The following is a 17,049-nucleotide window of genomic DNA, read 5'->3' on the forward strand; positions in this document are numbered from 1 at the left end:
CAGGCTGTTCCAATATTTTTCGTTAAACGATAAGTACATTTTCTTTCATATAAGTACAACGGCCACTACTAAGTACCTAATTAGGTAATGTATTATGACACCTTAAAATAAAGTGTTATTTATTCTATAGGCGTAATGGTTTTTATGCTGCACAAACCGTATTTTCTATCACTCTACAACTAAATCCAATCCTTAGAGAAAACGTGCATTTTTAAATTTTCAAAAGATAAGATCCTCATTTTGGGGACCAAAATTGTCCCCGCGAGGACATTTGGATATTGACATCTTTGCCATTTTGTCCCCCCAACCATAAGGTTAACCAGGACCATACATCTCTCACACACACACACACACACACACACACACACACACCTTTTACTGGAACTTTAAGGTTTTACTCATTTACAATACTTTTAAAGCGAATCACGCTGCAGCCGTTGGATTGCTCCTTGCCATCGGAATGACAGATAGATAAAGTCAAAGGTTATGTGGTGTCAGAACACAGCGGCTCTCTCACCTCTTTCCACTTCAGCTGCCTGATGCTCATCTTCAGCGCCTCCAGAGACGTCTTTGCCTTGGAGGTGTCCACCGTCACAGCTTTTCTCTTTTTGGCCGCTTTGCTCTCGTCCTCTTTGCCGTGATGCTCACACTTCCCATCTGTCTGTCTCTTGCCTGACTCGACGTGACCGTTTGCCGCCGTTTTAACCTTTAAAAGCCTCGCCGTACCTTTAACGTGAAGGTTCGGCTCGTTGCTTACACGCCTCTGTCCTTGCGGCGCCGGATCCGTCGGTTGCTTACCGTTCACCTGTCTCTCGTGCGCGTCCGCTTTGCTCCTACTTTTACTCCGACTTCTCCCGTTGATGCTACTTTTGGACGGGTCTCTCCGAGCAGTGAAGGAAAGGTCAGCGGGGACTGGCGAGACCGAGGCCGGGGACAGCTGCTCCTCGTCGGCCGCGGCCTCGTTCTCCACCTCCTTCATCTGCTGGAGTTCGATCTTCACCCTCTCATAGTGATCGCTCATAGTGTTAGCTAATGGTCGGATTGTTTGTTATCTCATTTAGATTTGACGAATGTTTAAGGATAATCTACTAGCATGAGGTGCTAACAAGCACCGGCACCTGCTGTCCGAACTAAAGCGCAAAAACAGAAAATCGATCTGTAAAAGCCAACTATAGAGACTGACAAACTAGCGTGAAGACGCGCCGACTCCATGATCACAATCTGAACGTTATTAGCACTGACAGATAACGCATCACTTCGGCGTGCGGGGTATTTTTGACGGTGATATAACGGGACAGGGGACGCGAGAGCTGCACGGAATGCTTTTAATGGCAAAAGATGTTCTTAACTATCTACAACAATACCACCAGCTGCATATGAATGTAACTGTACCTAGTTCATCCCATTCTCTATAAAGCAACACTCAACTAACATCACATATCGCGGTATAAATGTGAGGAAGACGAGCGCAGGGCATGGCTGGACGCATCACCGCATTCCCCCTGTCAGTTTCGGTCAGTTTTAAAGTGCCGGTGAGGTGCACCGACAGCTCTCGCGCTTTTAAACGGACGTCGTTTCTCCGAATGAAAACATCGCGTGCCTCGCGTTCACCCGCTGTTCGCTGAGACGCGGCAGAGATAACGGAGGCGGACGGGTGAAGTGTCAGCTGACGGCCAGCGGACAGTCTGGAAGTAAAGGTCCTGTGAGCTGCTGGTGTTTTGGTCCTGTTGACAACGCAACGCAGCTAACGGAAGCCTTAGAGGCACACGGCAGCAACATATTGCACTGGGCTCGCGCTATACGCGAAGCGAAAAATCAGTCAGCAGAGTGACTGTGACAGTGTGCATCTTTATCTCAGTTTATGTGTTATACTGTAGAGTCCACAAGCAAGGGAAATTCCGTGTCATGAATATATATATATATATATATATATATATATATATATATATATATATATATATATATATATATATATATATATATGAAATATTCTTTTTCATTATAGCAAGGGGACACAGCAAATACTGAAAATTATATATTATATATATATATACATATGTGTGTGTGTGTATATATGTGTATATATGTATATATATATATATATATATATATATATATATATATATATATATATATATATATGTGTGTGTGTGTGTGTGTGTGTGTGTGTGTATATGTGTGTGTGTGTGTGTGTGTGTGTGTGTTTTTCCTTTACAGTGTAACAGTAGGAATTGATAAAAAAGCAAAAATTCTCAGTATTTGCTGTGTCCCCTTGCTATAATGTATAATGTTTTTATAATTTTAATGTGTCATCATAGTACAGTGGGTTGAAATGAATGGGAAAAACGTGACATAATTCTCAATGTCTTATATTTTATAACCTTTAGGCGGCTGTTGCCTGATAAAGAAAATTATTTTGAGAAATCTGACTCGAGCAGTGTTTAATTATGTGTCCATAATGCCTCTGTAATGCAGCAGAGGGAGCACTTGTGTCAAAATTGATAAAAGAAGTTCTCACTTTTTCACATTAACAGTCTCTCTGTCACGTCTTTCCAATCCAGTGAGGCTTTATTTGCTCTGTGGAATATAAAAGTTTGTGTGTGCAACTTTCTTGTATGGAGACGGCTCTCAAATCACAGAAGAAAGAATGTTTAGAATATTTATAAATATATATTTATATATCAAAATATTTATTTATATATTATTCATTGTATTTCCTTGGTGATAATGGTGCAAATGTCCAATTAAATTCATTCATATGTGTATATATTTATCTAGAGCGGCTAAAATTCAGTGTGTGTCAAAATATTGCTGTAAAAAGTAGCTAAAAAATGAATCGACTCATTCTTCCCACAAACTCTCCTCCTTAAGATCTCTTCACTGAGGAGCTGAGCCAAAACAAATCTGGGCAACAGAATGTATTAAATATATGTAGGCCATAAAAAACCAACATCTAATCAAGTGTCACAATGTTTTTTGTAACCTGTGGTATTTTGCATAAAGCCCATGGGAACTGGCTGCATTGTGTTGTAATCCATCTATGAACTATAAGGAAGTGCTGCTTTTATTATGCTAAATAAGGCGTTTGAAAGACTCGAAGGTTGTTCCTAAAAGCAGACGGAACTTTGCTCCGCGTGAATTGCACCAGAGGTTGAAGAGAGCAACGCAAATAAAAACCTGTCACTGGCAATCCAGAAATCACTCGCAGCGCCTCTTTTAATAAACTTCTAGCCGAGGCACTCGAACGACTTGAGCCGAAGCCAGACTCGCATAAACGCAGCTGATGTCTGCGGGCTGAGAGAGGGGGAAAGAGAGGCGCCCAACCCATTTCTTTTGTGCCGAAGCGCCTGTGATTTCATTCAGCTTTTCCCGGGCTGCTACTATAATGGGCTCCTTCGCTTTGAACCGCTCTTGTATCCGCGACTCGTTTTCCGCCGGTTAAACCGGAGCCGCCTTTTTCTTTTTCTTTTTTTTTTGAGTTGGCAGCAGTTCGGGAACTGGCTGATGAAATTTCTCGCCGAGCATCTGGACGGGTCCCAATGAAAATGCACGGGAGAAACAGGTACAACCTGGTGGACGATGTGGCGGATTCGCGGGTCCCGCTTCACAACGAGGAAGCGTATCAACACGGAATACACTTCCAAGCCAAGGTGAGCCGCATCTGCTGTAACCGCAGCCGGTTATTCTGTCGAGCGGTACTTTTACGTAGTCGTTTGGCGTGTGCGTGCACGTCGAACGGGGGAACGATTGCGCGCGAGACGGTCAGAACCGCGTTTTGGGTAGCAGCGATGACATTAAGCACCAACGAATAAAAATGTCACAGAGTAGACTTAGGGGTCGACGGCGAAATTGGTGTCTTTTTGCATTTAGACACTGTCAAATTGAAATTAATTTCGGTTTCGTGTAGCAAACATATCTTTTAGGTGTCATATCAAATAAACGTAATGTATATTAGGCTAAGTTTTTTAGGGTTGCTTATTTGAGCGGTGTAGATGCATGCTTTTTTCTTCTAAAAAAACGATTTTTTAAATAATAATACCTGAATTTATTTGTTTTTTTTTTTAGAAATGCTTTTGATGTTGGCTGTGCCGTACTGGCTTTCATCAAGCTTCTTCAAAAGCTAATAATAAATAACAAAATTCTCAAAAATCAGAATTATAGCTTTTATTCTTTTGCAATCGATACTTTTTAAGCTCTCAAAATATAAAAAGAAAGTGAAAACCTGTTCATTGTGCTCATGTGTGACGTTAAATCAATGTATTTTTGACTTTTTTTATATTGCTTGCTTATATTCATATAGCAACCAATGTCCCTTCCTGTATAAAACCGCCTGCTTAATAAATATTTAATTAGTGCCCATTAATGAAAGCCAGGACATCCCAGATAACTCCTCTGTCTATTTTTAACGCAGTCGTTTCTTGAATAAATCTACATACTCGCACACTTGCATAATTCATATTCAAACATATTGCAGCCTGTTGTCTCGTCTATATGTCATAAATAGTGGTGTTTTCCCAGAGAGATTTTCCGTAAGCTTTTCAAATCTGCAGACAGCTAAATGCCTCGGGAAACCTAAAGCTTTGTATACCGAGCCACTCTGAAGCCTATCGCCGGGTAATTTTAGCTCCAATTTGTGATGCAGGATTATCTTCCAGGAATTTTATTGGCCAAAGCTGGAAAGCCAAGACCTAGAACCGCTCACATTCGCAGTCACACTGCAGTCTTGTCTTTCAAAGCTTAAATCAGCTGTATAAGTTGCTATTTTTGCTGAACTGTTGTCAGTAGTGCTGTCCCTCTCTGCTGGATTTAGGCTGTGGAAGCTGGAGATAAGTATTTAAGGTCAACATCTCTGTATAGCTTAAGAACAGGTCGTTACGAGCAATGAAAGAACGCTGTGTTGTTTGTAAACACTAATTAAGCGTGTTAATTGCAGCTAGCACAGATCTATTCACGTTAGAAATATGTAATGTTGTGTAAAGGGTTATCATAGATCCATTTTTGTACTTTCAGGGACTTTTTTTTACCTTTATTAGGACGTACAGTATGTTTCGTAACCATAGAAAATGTTACGATTTTGAATAATCAGCGTAATCCTTAAACTGTAGATATAACTAGATTTGACATCTCCTAAAGAAAATGGAAGTGATGTTTCGGTAAGCGAAGTCATTTCTGCCCTCATTCGTTTCCTGACACTTCTGAAGCTAATTACGATAATTACGAGATAACAAGCATCAAAGTCTAATTTTCACCACTTATTTCACTATAATTGCAGTCTTCGACGTGGCCTTGCTTAGTATTATATATATCACGGTCGCATTTTTCGCGCAACCTCACAAAGGATGCTTTTATGAAAGAAAACTGGAAATCATAAAAATTGACTTTAGCTGGGTTTTCACAGCCAGGGTCACAAAAGTGCAAAATAGTCTTTTTATCTTGACCTATTGTTGTCAGTATTGATGCATATTATTGTTTGATTTCAAGAACATTTGTCGTTTACCATTATAAAACAAGCAGCTTTTGCATGGGCATAATTTTATATGAATATAGGCCTTAAAACAAAGCATAGAGTCGCTGATTTAGAACGTTTAAGCATAAATAGAATTGGGGAAATGAGGCCGGCGGTGTCCTGCGAATGCAAAAGTAACTTGGCATTCATTAACCTAGAAAGTGTGTTTGCGTAAATGAAGCTGCCTCATTCATTTTAGACCGAGCGATTCCTCCGGTGCAGTTAATAACGGAGTTTAAACAGAACATTGAAGCATGTGTTTCTTTCGCAGTATGTTGGCAGCCTGGATGTCCCGAGACCCAACAGTCGAATGGAAATTGTCGCTGCCATGAGAAGAATCAGGGTAAGTTCTTCAGACGCTTTCACTTACAGACGCAGACTGTGCTGAGTAATCACTACTGATTGGCCCACAGCAGCTGTTTTCTCAGACACGTCTCTTTTGCGGCGTAAGACTCATTAGCTGGGGAAAAAAAACAACCTGTTCCTCTATGTTTATCACATTCTCTGCAGAGCGCGTGCTTATGGTTTAGGATGTATCCTGATGGATCCACATTGATAAAAGAGAGATCACGCACACACATACTCGCAGACAGTGGGGCACAGAAAGCCTAGTTATTTCCCATGAATGATCTCTGCGGGGTCTACAGCAAATGGAAATTGGAGATGACTGGCATTATTTTGGTTGATTGGTCAGTGTGTGCGCGCGAGTGTATCCTAGATTTCTATATGTACCTACCGTGTACTCACACAGATCCTCTCAGACTGAAGTAAATTTCCAAGATAAATTAAGTTGGATTTGTTGCTTGATCACACGGAGCAGGAATTTGTATGTGTGTGCGTGACTTGTTACCTTTAGAGATTTTGACAGGCCTGCTGGGGGATCAAAGTGCTTCAAAGTGCTTCAGCTGCAAGATTTTCATAGAGCTTTCTATCCTGTATTAGTCTCTCTTCTCTTCTCTTCTCTTCTCTATGTAAAATATATTTTGTTTAAGCCTTGAAATGTATATATATATATATATATATATATATATATATATGTGTGTGTGTGTGTGTGTATATATATATATATATATATATATATATATATATATATATAACATACATACATAAAGATAACAATGTAGTGCTAAAAATCTTTCTCAGTATTAAAGAATAGAGTCCACACCACAACTATAACGACAAAGGCACAGAGAAGATTGATTGATTTTTTTCCAGCTGATCAACGATACAAAAATTAACAGCCAATCAGAATCAATCCTGTAACACGCTCGAGAATTTAAAGTGGAAGAAGAACATAATCTCTAGAACCGCTCTGAGAGCCTCTTCGTGATTGTCCAGAGAAACTTAAAAGGCTTCACAAAATCTCATCAAAACAAAAGTTTGGTTCTTAAAAATGTTAATGTACAATAAATTTTATTTTAAATATTGTGCATTTCCTTCAATGTCTAGGGCATGATGGACTTGCTTGTGGGTGTTAAAGTTGCTCTGGTCTTTTTGAGAAATGTCAGTGTCGGTTTGTTTCAGTGCTGATATTTTCTGGGTTAGCGGGTTCCCTCGGAGACAAGTCTAGAATTCATGCCCTTGTTGTCTTAGATTCTGCTGAAAATAACAGTAAATAATTTGTACAGACCTTCTATAGAGCCTATTTCCGTCTCTCTTTTCTCTCCATGTTTTTGAGAAACTGAGCTTTTATAACTGTCATCGGATGAAGATTTGCGTGGCAAGTCAGCGCTTTAAATCGAGCCCTGATGAGCAGCTTTTCTTTCGCACCTGCTGTGAATGTGTGAACATGAAACCACAAAGTAATACTTAAAAATAACTTAGTTTATGCAATGGAGTAGCTTTCCACGATGGGGCTTTTTAGAAACATGTCTGAATGAACAGTTGCTGCAGCTCAAGGTTAAGCGTGAGTTAATGGTGCGTCGCACAGAATTAACAATATCTCATATCAAGATGCACAGATGTGTTTGTTTATTGAGAATTTTAGATTGATATCTTTCCTGCGCGGCGGTTGTCACTTGTCTTGACTTGTTTGGGACTCGTTCCGCTATATTTTTTTAATGTGGATGTGTTCTTGTTAGCAACATTGGCACATTTTTCTATTGTTTCACTGTAAACACGTTAGGACCGCCCAGACGTTGTGTAAGTGCGTGTGTGAGTATAAGAGGATATATTAATGCCGAAGATTGTGTCAGTCTTTCACAGACTCTTTCTGAGATCAGTCGGCATTGGGAAGCAGATATATAACTTGACAGCGTTCTCTTTCTGTCAGTCCCTCTGTGATGACTGGGTTAAAGGTCAGCTTGCGGTACGTCTCTTAAGAATGCCAGCATGTGATTGACAGCTCCTTGGGTCTTGTGTTATCAGGCCTAAAAATAACTGGAAAGTGGTCCGCTTCCAATGAAGGAAACAAGACATAACCATGTCTCTGACCTTTGCAAGTCACCTGACACCCCGTCCCTTTTTATCTTCTCTTTCTTTTGTTTACTATTTCATTCCATCACTACTTTAGAAAGGCCGTTTGTTTAAGCCAAGGAATATTTTAATTAAGACTTAAATTGTTTTGCGCCTTTATTCCTCAACAGATCTAATCTGTGTAATGCAGTAATGCAGCGCCTGTCTTCTGAAAGATGAAAATGCAGTGTTTTTGTACATAGTGTGTATATTCTCGACGTGTTTATGAAGCTTTCGTTTATTCACGTGTATGCTAAGTAGAGTTTGCCAGAATTTCAGTGTGTTTGTATTTGACCAAATGAGGAATGCAAACACAAGATACTTATATAATGTAAAGCCTGTAGATGATGTAGGGGCTTATTTAAGCTGTATTAGTTCTTATGCATCTATGACTCTTTAGAGCAAATCAATGCAGGCTAAATGCCAAAAGAAAGAACGTCATTCATGTCCCCTGTAGTGCATATTGATTTTTATATATATATATATATATATATATATATATATATATATATATATATATATATATATATATATATATATATATATGCAAAATGACACTATAGCAGCAGCGATGTCTGGAGAGCCATCACACACTATCACAACTTTGCTTTTATAATTTTAATCAAGAGATTTGTTTTATTTATGAATGTTTGTAGTTGAGAATTCGTCAGAAGGATGTAACCAAAGGTAGGCTCAGATATCTTATACAGTATAGCTGTGTAAACCCACACAGACTGTCCTCATTTTTCTTTTTACAGTACATGTTGTATGCAGGGTTGCCTTTGAATATGTGTCCATCTTGGTGTGTTTGTCTATGTATGAGTTGTCTGTCTTTATACGGCAACTGACATTAATATTCGTAAAACCTGATAGATACGATATCAACAATAAATTTTGATAATGAATAGTCGGATGTATGCATCCAGTGATCAGGTCATTCAAATTTCCATATCATTTCCAAAACTGGAATATAAAGAATGACATTGCCATTAGGGGAAACATTGTGAAGAAAGTTTATAACAAGGCTGTTTTGGTCACCATTGACTTCCATAGTAAGAAAAAAAACACTATGCAAGTCAATGGTGACCCAAAACAGTTCGGTTACAAATTTTATTCAAAATAGCTTCCTTTGTGTTTGGCAGAAGGAAGAAATTTATAATAGTTTGGAACTACTTGAGGGTGAGTAAATGGTGATTTTTGGGTACATAATTCCTTTAATTTCCACTAACAAGAGAGAAGTAAGGGTAGTCTTGGCTTTCCTTGCTTTTTTGAACCGAAATTTTTCCTTTTGTCATTCCATTTCATCAGTCAACCGCACCTTTAGAAATATATTTATTAATAAATGGTGACGTGTTAAATATTTATTTTACCTGCCGTACTCTGCATGCCCATGTTCTAGATACCCAAACTAAATGACTACCTTACTATTAGTAAGCAGCAATTTATGAGTTTACTGAGGTAAAAGTCATATTTAATGGTTTCTTAATAGCGAGAATTGGACTTTAAAATGAAGTGTGACCAAAAATCATTCACACAATCATTTCAACAGCACACTGAACACAGTTATTTTGTCCAATTCAAAAGCCTATTAACTTGTGTCAATTTGATTTACTTCATTTCAACATCTGCCACCGTGAGCCTAGAATTTAATAGGTCAGTGAATGTATGCATGGATGAGCAAATATAAGTATGACTGATTGGTTGAGTAGTTTTCATTTTGATTTCATTAGGTTCAAGTTTCTCTTTTTTATAACTTCTTATTTTAATATTACACCAATTTTAATGATGGCATTTTCCTTGAAAATCTGTTAAGCTCTGATCCACCATGCAAAAACTACTCGTCGCTTCTTTAATAAATTAAAGTTTTTTTTAGTGTCCCGGGGCAAAGTTGGTGTAAAAGAATTTATGTTTTAGAAATGTTTGTGTTCGGCGGTGAGGCTGATGCTAATGGCAGTCTTACAAAACCATCAGAGAATGTGATAAAGAGGTCAGGAGGAGAGGAAAGGAAAGAGGAGGTGGTGAGGTTTGTGTGTGTGTGTGTGTGTGTGTGTGTGTGTGTCTAATGGGGAGGGGGCTGATATGGGGCTACAGAGAGAATGAAAGGCTTCATTGTTGTGCCGTAGCCCAGGGACAGATGCAGTGTAATGGCCTACATCCACCAGCATCCATGAGCTCGACATCTCTTTCTCCGAACAAACTGCAAGCTGTCAATATTTACATTTAAATCACATTAGATGAGACATAAATGACCGAGCAATTAACATCCTCGAGACAACCACACACTTTTTAATGCACGTATATACAGAGGCACAGGTTTTTCACTCCACGGAGGGATAAATACACATGAAAAGACTTAAAACGCTTGTGTTTTCATTTTTGTAAGTCTTAATAAAAGGAAAGAATCCCTGAGTAAATCCGTCCCACTGCTCTCAGCAGGGTTCCTCCCTCTTGTGCCGCTTTTCTTCTACTCTCTCTTCTCTCTCACACTCTCTTTCACTTCTTCGGACTATTTCTGTCAGTGTTAACCAGTTACGCAAGACCGGGACCCCCATATCGCCATGGCAACCACCCCCCCACCCCAACTCTGCCGAAACACGTCCCGAGTCCTGAAACTTCGAGGGTGTTTGAGCACTAGGCGCATTCGGCCGGACTCCGCCCCCACACAAACATGACACACTTTTAACGTTCACCTGCACTCTCTGGCACGTTCTATGCGAACTCCACTATCTGTTGGGTTTTAGTTTGTTTTGTGATTGGGAAAACCGCCTCAGGGCTTGAGAAAAGGAAACTGAGAGAGAGATGGTTGCTCTACTTTAGGGATATATTGTATATCTCTCTGGCTTTTTAGGAGTGCCTCTCGTTCCCTGTTCTCGTCGTCTTGCGTTTCCTTCCATTCCTCCTCTATTCCCTGATCTCCACTCTCTTTGCTTCTTCCTCTCATTTCTACTTTGTCACAGAAAGCCATTTGCCCCAACCGAGGCCATTGTTTTTGTGAGTGTATAAAAGAGAGAGAGCTCAATGCGTGTGTGCCTGGAGATGCCAATTAAGATGTCATTGCTGAGTAAACTAAAAATGGCGACATAAATGTTTGGCATTTTATAAAACCAATGATTTTTCACTTTTTGAAAGGTGATTTTTAAAGCAAATTTCCGTCGGATGTTTAATTACATTAGGATAAATGAGTAACAAAAATATGAACCACTGAAGTAAAACATTTAAAACTAAAATACATCTGCTTCTCCAGTAGTCAAGGTTATGGGGTTAATGTGGGCCATTTAATTAAACAAATTAATTTTTCACTTTATAAAATAATTTTTTAAAGCTAATTTCTGTCAGATGTTAAATTACATTAGGATAAGTCATATGAATGACCGAAGTGAAACATTTTAAACAGCTCTGCTCCTCCAATTGTCAAGGTTGATAATAGTAGAAATTTTAATTATTTCTTTTTATTCTACACACCGAGGCTGCATTTATTTGATCAAAATACAGTAAAAACTTTTTTCCTTATTTAAAATAAAATATTTATAAAGCTTTTTTGTGATCATGATTAAAAAAAAACCTGAATTATTTAATGAATAGAAGTACAACATTAATTTTAAATAATTTAAATGATCACCCCTGCTGAATAAAAAGTATACATTTCTTTTATAAAAAACAAATCTTACTGACCCCAAACTTTTAAACCATTGTGTACAACAGGAGTTATTGTTTAACAAAGATCTGCCCTTAATCTACACACCATAATCTTTTATATTTAATCTTGGCACAATGCATATGACTTGGAGTGTTGACATTGTCGTTCAAACACAAATGCGGACATGCACATGGGACAGATGGTGCCCTCATACTTGGCCCTGTTTTTTGAGTTGACCTTCTGTGCGGACACACGTCCAAACGCTGCACATTAGACAGAAAGAGGAGTCATTTTGAACTGTGCTCACACCTGTTACTGTGCTGTTTATACACAACGAGTCCAGGTCATTCACTGATGGGTATGAAATGGAAACAGTGTGTTGTTAAGGTATAAAGTAATTGTTGACTAATATGGATTTTTCCAAAACCTAGTTTTGACATCCACACAGCGTGCAAAAATCACAAAAGCAACAATCTCTTCCACTTCATTTCTACGCCGCTTGCACACATAAACCCACTTCTAATGGCAGAGGCTGTTGTTAGAGATAGTACCACAGGGAGCTCCTGTCAGTACACATGTCTTGTCATCTATTCAGTCAAGCACATGCCCTTATGAACATCTACTTCAAAGCAAGCGTATATCTATGAAAACATTTTTTTAATAAAGAACAAATACAAATCTATATATTTTGTGCCGATAATATTGGCACCCTTTGGTAAATACGATCATTTTCAGACCTGAACCCTGTAGAAAATGAGCTTGGTGAACTAAACAGAACTGCCATCATGGAGCTGGGAATCTAATGGAGTGATTGTGGATGAAGGAATGGTCTCTTATCTCTCGTCGGGTGTTCTCTAACCTCGTCAGGCTTTATAGGAGAAAATTAGGAATTTAGAGTTGTTAAACTGGAAAATGGAGGTTTCAAAAAGTGATGGAGATTTACCGATAATCAAACAACCGGCTTTATTTACGAGATGAGCATGAATATATTGCCCAGCCCTGGTATTGAATAAAGGCGTCCACTAAATGGTGGCCAATGTGTATTACAGAAAAACATTTATTTCATTATGATATTTCGCCCCATTTTAAATTCTTATCTCATATCCTGTGAAAGATTTTGGTGCATTTTTTAAAATAAAACATCAAAAGGATTAACAATGCAAATTTTCACAGCCTTCTGTGATCATATTACCAAGGGTGCAGATATTTTTGTCCATGACTGTATATCTATAAATTTCTCAAGACTCCAAAAGTTTGCGCGAACTTGAAACCTGACTGATGTTTTCCCAGCATGATTTGCACAGTATGACAGATGCGAGCGTGTTACGCATCTATAAAAGATGACTTGTTGACAACAGCTAGTTGGAGAAAACCTGAACGCTCCATGCAACATTACTCATAGTCTTTTCAACCATTTCCCACACGCACACACACAGAGAAATATCAAGACATTCTAGAGGGCCAGCAGCACAGTAAAGGTTATTAAATCCCGCCCACGGGGTTCGTGACATCAACTGATTGGCCCTCGTCCCACTCCCAGCAGGTAGCTCTGCCGACTCAGCTTCCAAGAAATGAGTTCAGAAGTCTGTTCAATGTTCCCTCTCTCCCTGTCCGTCGCTCAGTCTCTCTCGCGCTCTTTCTCCAGTACACGCTCTGTTAAAATGACACACACTTCCCACTGGTCTGAAGTCAAGCGGAAATCCCAATCAAGCAGAGAAACTCACTCTTAGCATCCCAGGCAGGTCAAGGTCGTTTTCCAAAGGCAGCTGCTAATGGAAGTAGTTCTTGCATCCCCAGTGCCAAAGTTAAAATTCCTAAGAGACAAAATTACAAATGCATCTTTTTGGTTGTGTGAGAAGGAAGCATTGGTATAACAACAGGCATTTTAAAAATACCATATTTATTTAATTGCTAAATCTTCCCATTCAGTTGTTTCTCTCTATTTACCAACAAGTAACTATGTTGTCAATAAAAATATATTAATATTGTTTTGTAACATTATTTTTTATCATGAGTAGGGCTGTCAAATGATTAATTGCATCTAAAATGAAAGCTGCGTGTGCTGTGGGTATTTATTATGTATACAATCCTGAGTAGTGCCATCATAATATTACAATTTTATGATACCCTTTCAATGAACTATTGAACTATATACATATTCAATATAATTTTGAAGTATTTGTGTTTTGATACTTAACATCTTAGAACTAAAACTTCAAAATTCGTACATATTTCACTATATATTGAAAAAATTATAGTTTCATTCGAGACAAAATCAACCAAAAATTGTCTTCACATTTGATCTTTAAATCAGATTAATTGCATAACTTCAGTTATTTTGTTATTGTTTTCATTTTTTCATGGTTTGGTCAGCGACTTGATGACGCTGTCAAGATTGAACTGAAACCTCGTTTGACATTACTCTGATGCACAGTGAGTTTGTTAGGTCTTCGGGCAATTGTTGACAGGCAGCCTCACAGGCCTACACCCTCCTTCCTGTCTTGCTCCTGCTTTTGTATTAGTTTGTTGCACTAAAGAACTGTTAAAGAATCGACCCCAAAATCTCACATTTAAAGACCGTTGCTAAGATACTGCCTTTAATTGATTGTGATTGTCTGTATGAATCGTGACCCAGATTGCATTAAGACTTTTCAAAGACTTTCTTGAAAAGCTGTATTTGAGGGTTTCATGGTTCGTGATCATTCTGCTTTTCTGTGTACACCCAGTACTGCCGGGTAATGGGATAAAAACCATTAAATCCGTGTGCGTTTTGTGTTCCAGAAAAAGTTTTCAAATTTTAATCTGTCGTGTTACAGAAACATATCGCTTTTTTTTTATTCCCGAACCCCCTTTTGTACTTTATTTGTGGAAACTGCTTTATGATGTTTTTTTCCTCCCGTTGTAGACTTAGTACAAGTGCACTTGTTTTTCGAGTGTTCAGTTGCTGAGTAAATGCTTTTGATGTCTGTCTTAAAAAACAAACGGAGATGTCACTTGTAATTGTTTTCTCTTGTATGCTGGCGTCTAAAATCACTTGCAAGCCGAGGGATAGAGAGAGATCAGTAAGGAATGTCATTAAGTGCTGAGTTTGGTGGCTTTGTCAACTTTAAGCCCACTATGCAGATGCTTTATAACAAAATGGAAATTAGACATGAAAGCAAGACAGGATTATAACAGATGTCTGGATTCAGCACTTAATCCCAAATTCGAAGTCTGACCCATTTGTTTTCCGGGCGATTTCTTCAGTGTGAATTTTATTAGCGCTAGTATTATTATTCCTATTAGTCTTAGTATTATTTAATGCAGGTTTCAAACTTTTCACTGAAATGTTCATTCACAGAGAACAATGGCTATGCAGTGCATCTTAAATATTTATATATGCACTTTGCACTTGAGCAATACGAAAGATTAAAATTTCATTCTTGCAGACTACTTTTCTCCCTTAAAGAATGCTGACACAGAGTGGTTTAGTTCGATTTTGACATCTTGCCATTTTTGCACAAATGAAGCTGAAGTGGAGCATTTTTAAGTGACTTACAGTCACGAGGCAAGCAAGACCTCGAGATGTTCAGTCATGAAGTGTAGCGTGTGCTTTAAACATTGAGATGAGAATGACCGTTTCCTCATAGGTGTTGCTAGTGCATAGGTGCAGCTAGTATTGATTTGTTAGGGGTTAGGGAGCATAATCTCAAATATGATTTATAATATCTTTCTTTACTCAGTGATTGGAAGTATTTGCGGGATTAAAATAATTGCGTTCGCGCTGTTTCCAATGCTGCTAGCCTATTTAAAAAATAGGGTGCAGTGTGAAGTATGCACTGTGTGGTATGTGTCACGCTAGTATACTAGTATATCAACTGTCACTATCAGAGACGTGGATTTTGTAAAATCTTACATCAATTTATGGGGGGACAACCACATCACAACCTCCCAGCGTCGCGTAGAGATCTTGAGGCATGCGTATAAACATCCTGTACAGGAAGGGTGCATTAATATTTAGTGTGGCCTTTGGATGCTGACATCCACTGTTAATTATACTGAAGGTCAAATCACGCTCAGGAGCTACTTCAAGACATGACAGGTTAAAATGGTATTCGAGGACTAAAGAAAGCAGGTGAATGCAAAAGAGCAAGGTACTGTACAGTAGAGAGAGTCACATTTATTTGTGTTCTGGTTTTATTTATTGATGTCATTATGGTGGGTGGAGACTCACTGTCTCATATGCACTGGTATACCATATAATTAACAGAGTTTATTTATTGTGTCTTTTGCGCTGTTTAGACTCTGGTAGTGTTAAGTGCGATATAAATGAGAAACCCTGAAGGCTGAACGGTCAATTGGCGTGGAGCGTTTGACAAGTAGCCTTATTTTGTATTCACTCCCAGCCATGTCTTGTCCCTCGACTCCCAGCTTCTTTCCTTTTGCATTTATTTTGTTTGGTCTTGAGCTGTCCTTGGTCCTAAACGGCTGCATGAATGCTAAGTGATGTGCATCTCCGGTCAGAGGCCATTCATTTCTGTGTTTCGGCTAAAGTTGACTTTTTTAGAAAGCTGTTGTGTAAATATCGTCCTTTATGATTTTTCTATGAATATAAAATAAATAAGCTAAATATTAACCAGTAAATAGGATGTGGCAGATTTGAGTTGAAATGGGACACTCGCTTTGGGACATTTCGTTGTCTGTCCATTCTAAAATAATATGAGTATGAATAATTAGCATTTCCTGAAGGAATCAGAATAGTGCAAAAGAATATAGATTAGGCTAAACTCTAGTTTATTTCATTTTAGATGACTACAAATGGTTGAAACGTATAAATAGAAAACATGACCATTCACAATTTCTTATGAAAATGGATCTAAAAATATTTTTTTTAAATGTTAGTGAATGGGAAATAAACTTTTAACATTTATTGTGCTCATCAGATTCATTGTAAATATCTATGTGTTTAAAATTACGAATTTTATTCCTCTGGATATGAACGATTTTATTCTTTCTCTTTCATTTATTTAATCATTCGTTCTTTCCATTTGTTTATGCATTTGTGCTAAATGTTGTGAATCGTATCGTGATTTGTGTGATGCATCGACTTCTTCTTGAATGCAAGACAAATTTCCTTCTGCCACACAAAAGTATATCTTACCTTATCTTAACTTGTTAAAATAATGGCACTCACAAGTAAAAAGCCGCAAATGAACAGTTGGCCAAACAATTGCCTTCCGTAGAGAAATTGAGAAAATAATTTTTGGGTGAACTATCCCTTTAACAGACGCAGTTGCCTAAAGCGGATTTCAAATAGATGAGTAATTTAACACATGTGGTTTTAGTGAAAATAAGCATCTCTTCTCGTACTAGTAGAGAGCCGTGATGGTGATTAACTCTGACAAGGTAGTTTAAAGTTTCAGCAGCTTCAACACACTCTAGCTCTTCAGCAAGACTAAAGTTTTGTCATCCG

General features: G+C 38.3%; 2 protein-coding genes across 6 annotated transcripts in view; one reads left to right on the plus strand and one right to left on the minus strand.

The window, feature by feature from the left end:
• ttll11 (tubulin tyrosine ligase-like family, member 11) overlaps positions 1-1,778 on the minus strand; it is a 28,891-nt gene extending 27,113 nt beyond the window's left edge. The window contains exon 1 of one of the 2 annotated variants that reach the window (XM_043238323.1): positions 518-1,778. In XM_043238323.1, coding sequence (XP_043094258.1) covers positions 518-1,021 — 504 coding nt within the window. In that variant the 5' untranslated portion in view covers positions 1,022-1,778. The remainder of the gene's footprint in view (positions 1-517) is intronic. The other variant, XM_043238322.1, reaches the window with a different exon arrangement.
• A 1,338-nt stretch (positions 1,779-3,116) lies between these two features.
• Positions 3,117-17,049, plus strand: part of si:dkey-34e4.1 (carboxyl-terminal PDZ ligand of neuronal nitric oxide synthase protein) — a 32,002-nt gene continuing 18,069 nt past the window's right edge. For 3 of the 4 annotated variants that reach the window (XR_006251060.1, XR_006251059.1, XM_043240466.1), the window contains exons 1-2: positions 3,117-3,650; positions 5,778-5,849. Coding sequence is in view for 2 of the 4 variants with exons in the window: in XM_043240466.1 (XP_043096401.1) it covers positions 3,540-3,650; positions 5,778-5,849 (183 nt within the window). In the remaining 2 variants the exon portion in view is untranslated. The remainder of the gene's footprint in view (positions 3,651-5,777; positions 5,850-17,049) is intronic. The other variant, XM_043240463.1, reaches the window with a different exon arrangement.

The sequence above is a fragment of the Puntigrus tetrazona genome, chromosome 5 (assembly GCF_018831695.1).
Source record: "Puntigrus tetrazona isolate hp1 chromosome 5, ASM1883169v1, whole genome shotgun sequence".
NCBI classification, from domain to species: domain Eukaryota; kingdom Metazoa; phylum Chordata; class Actinopteri; order Cypriniformes; family Cyprinidae; genus Puntigrus; species Puntigrus tetrazona.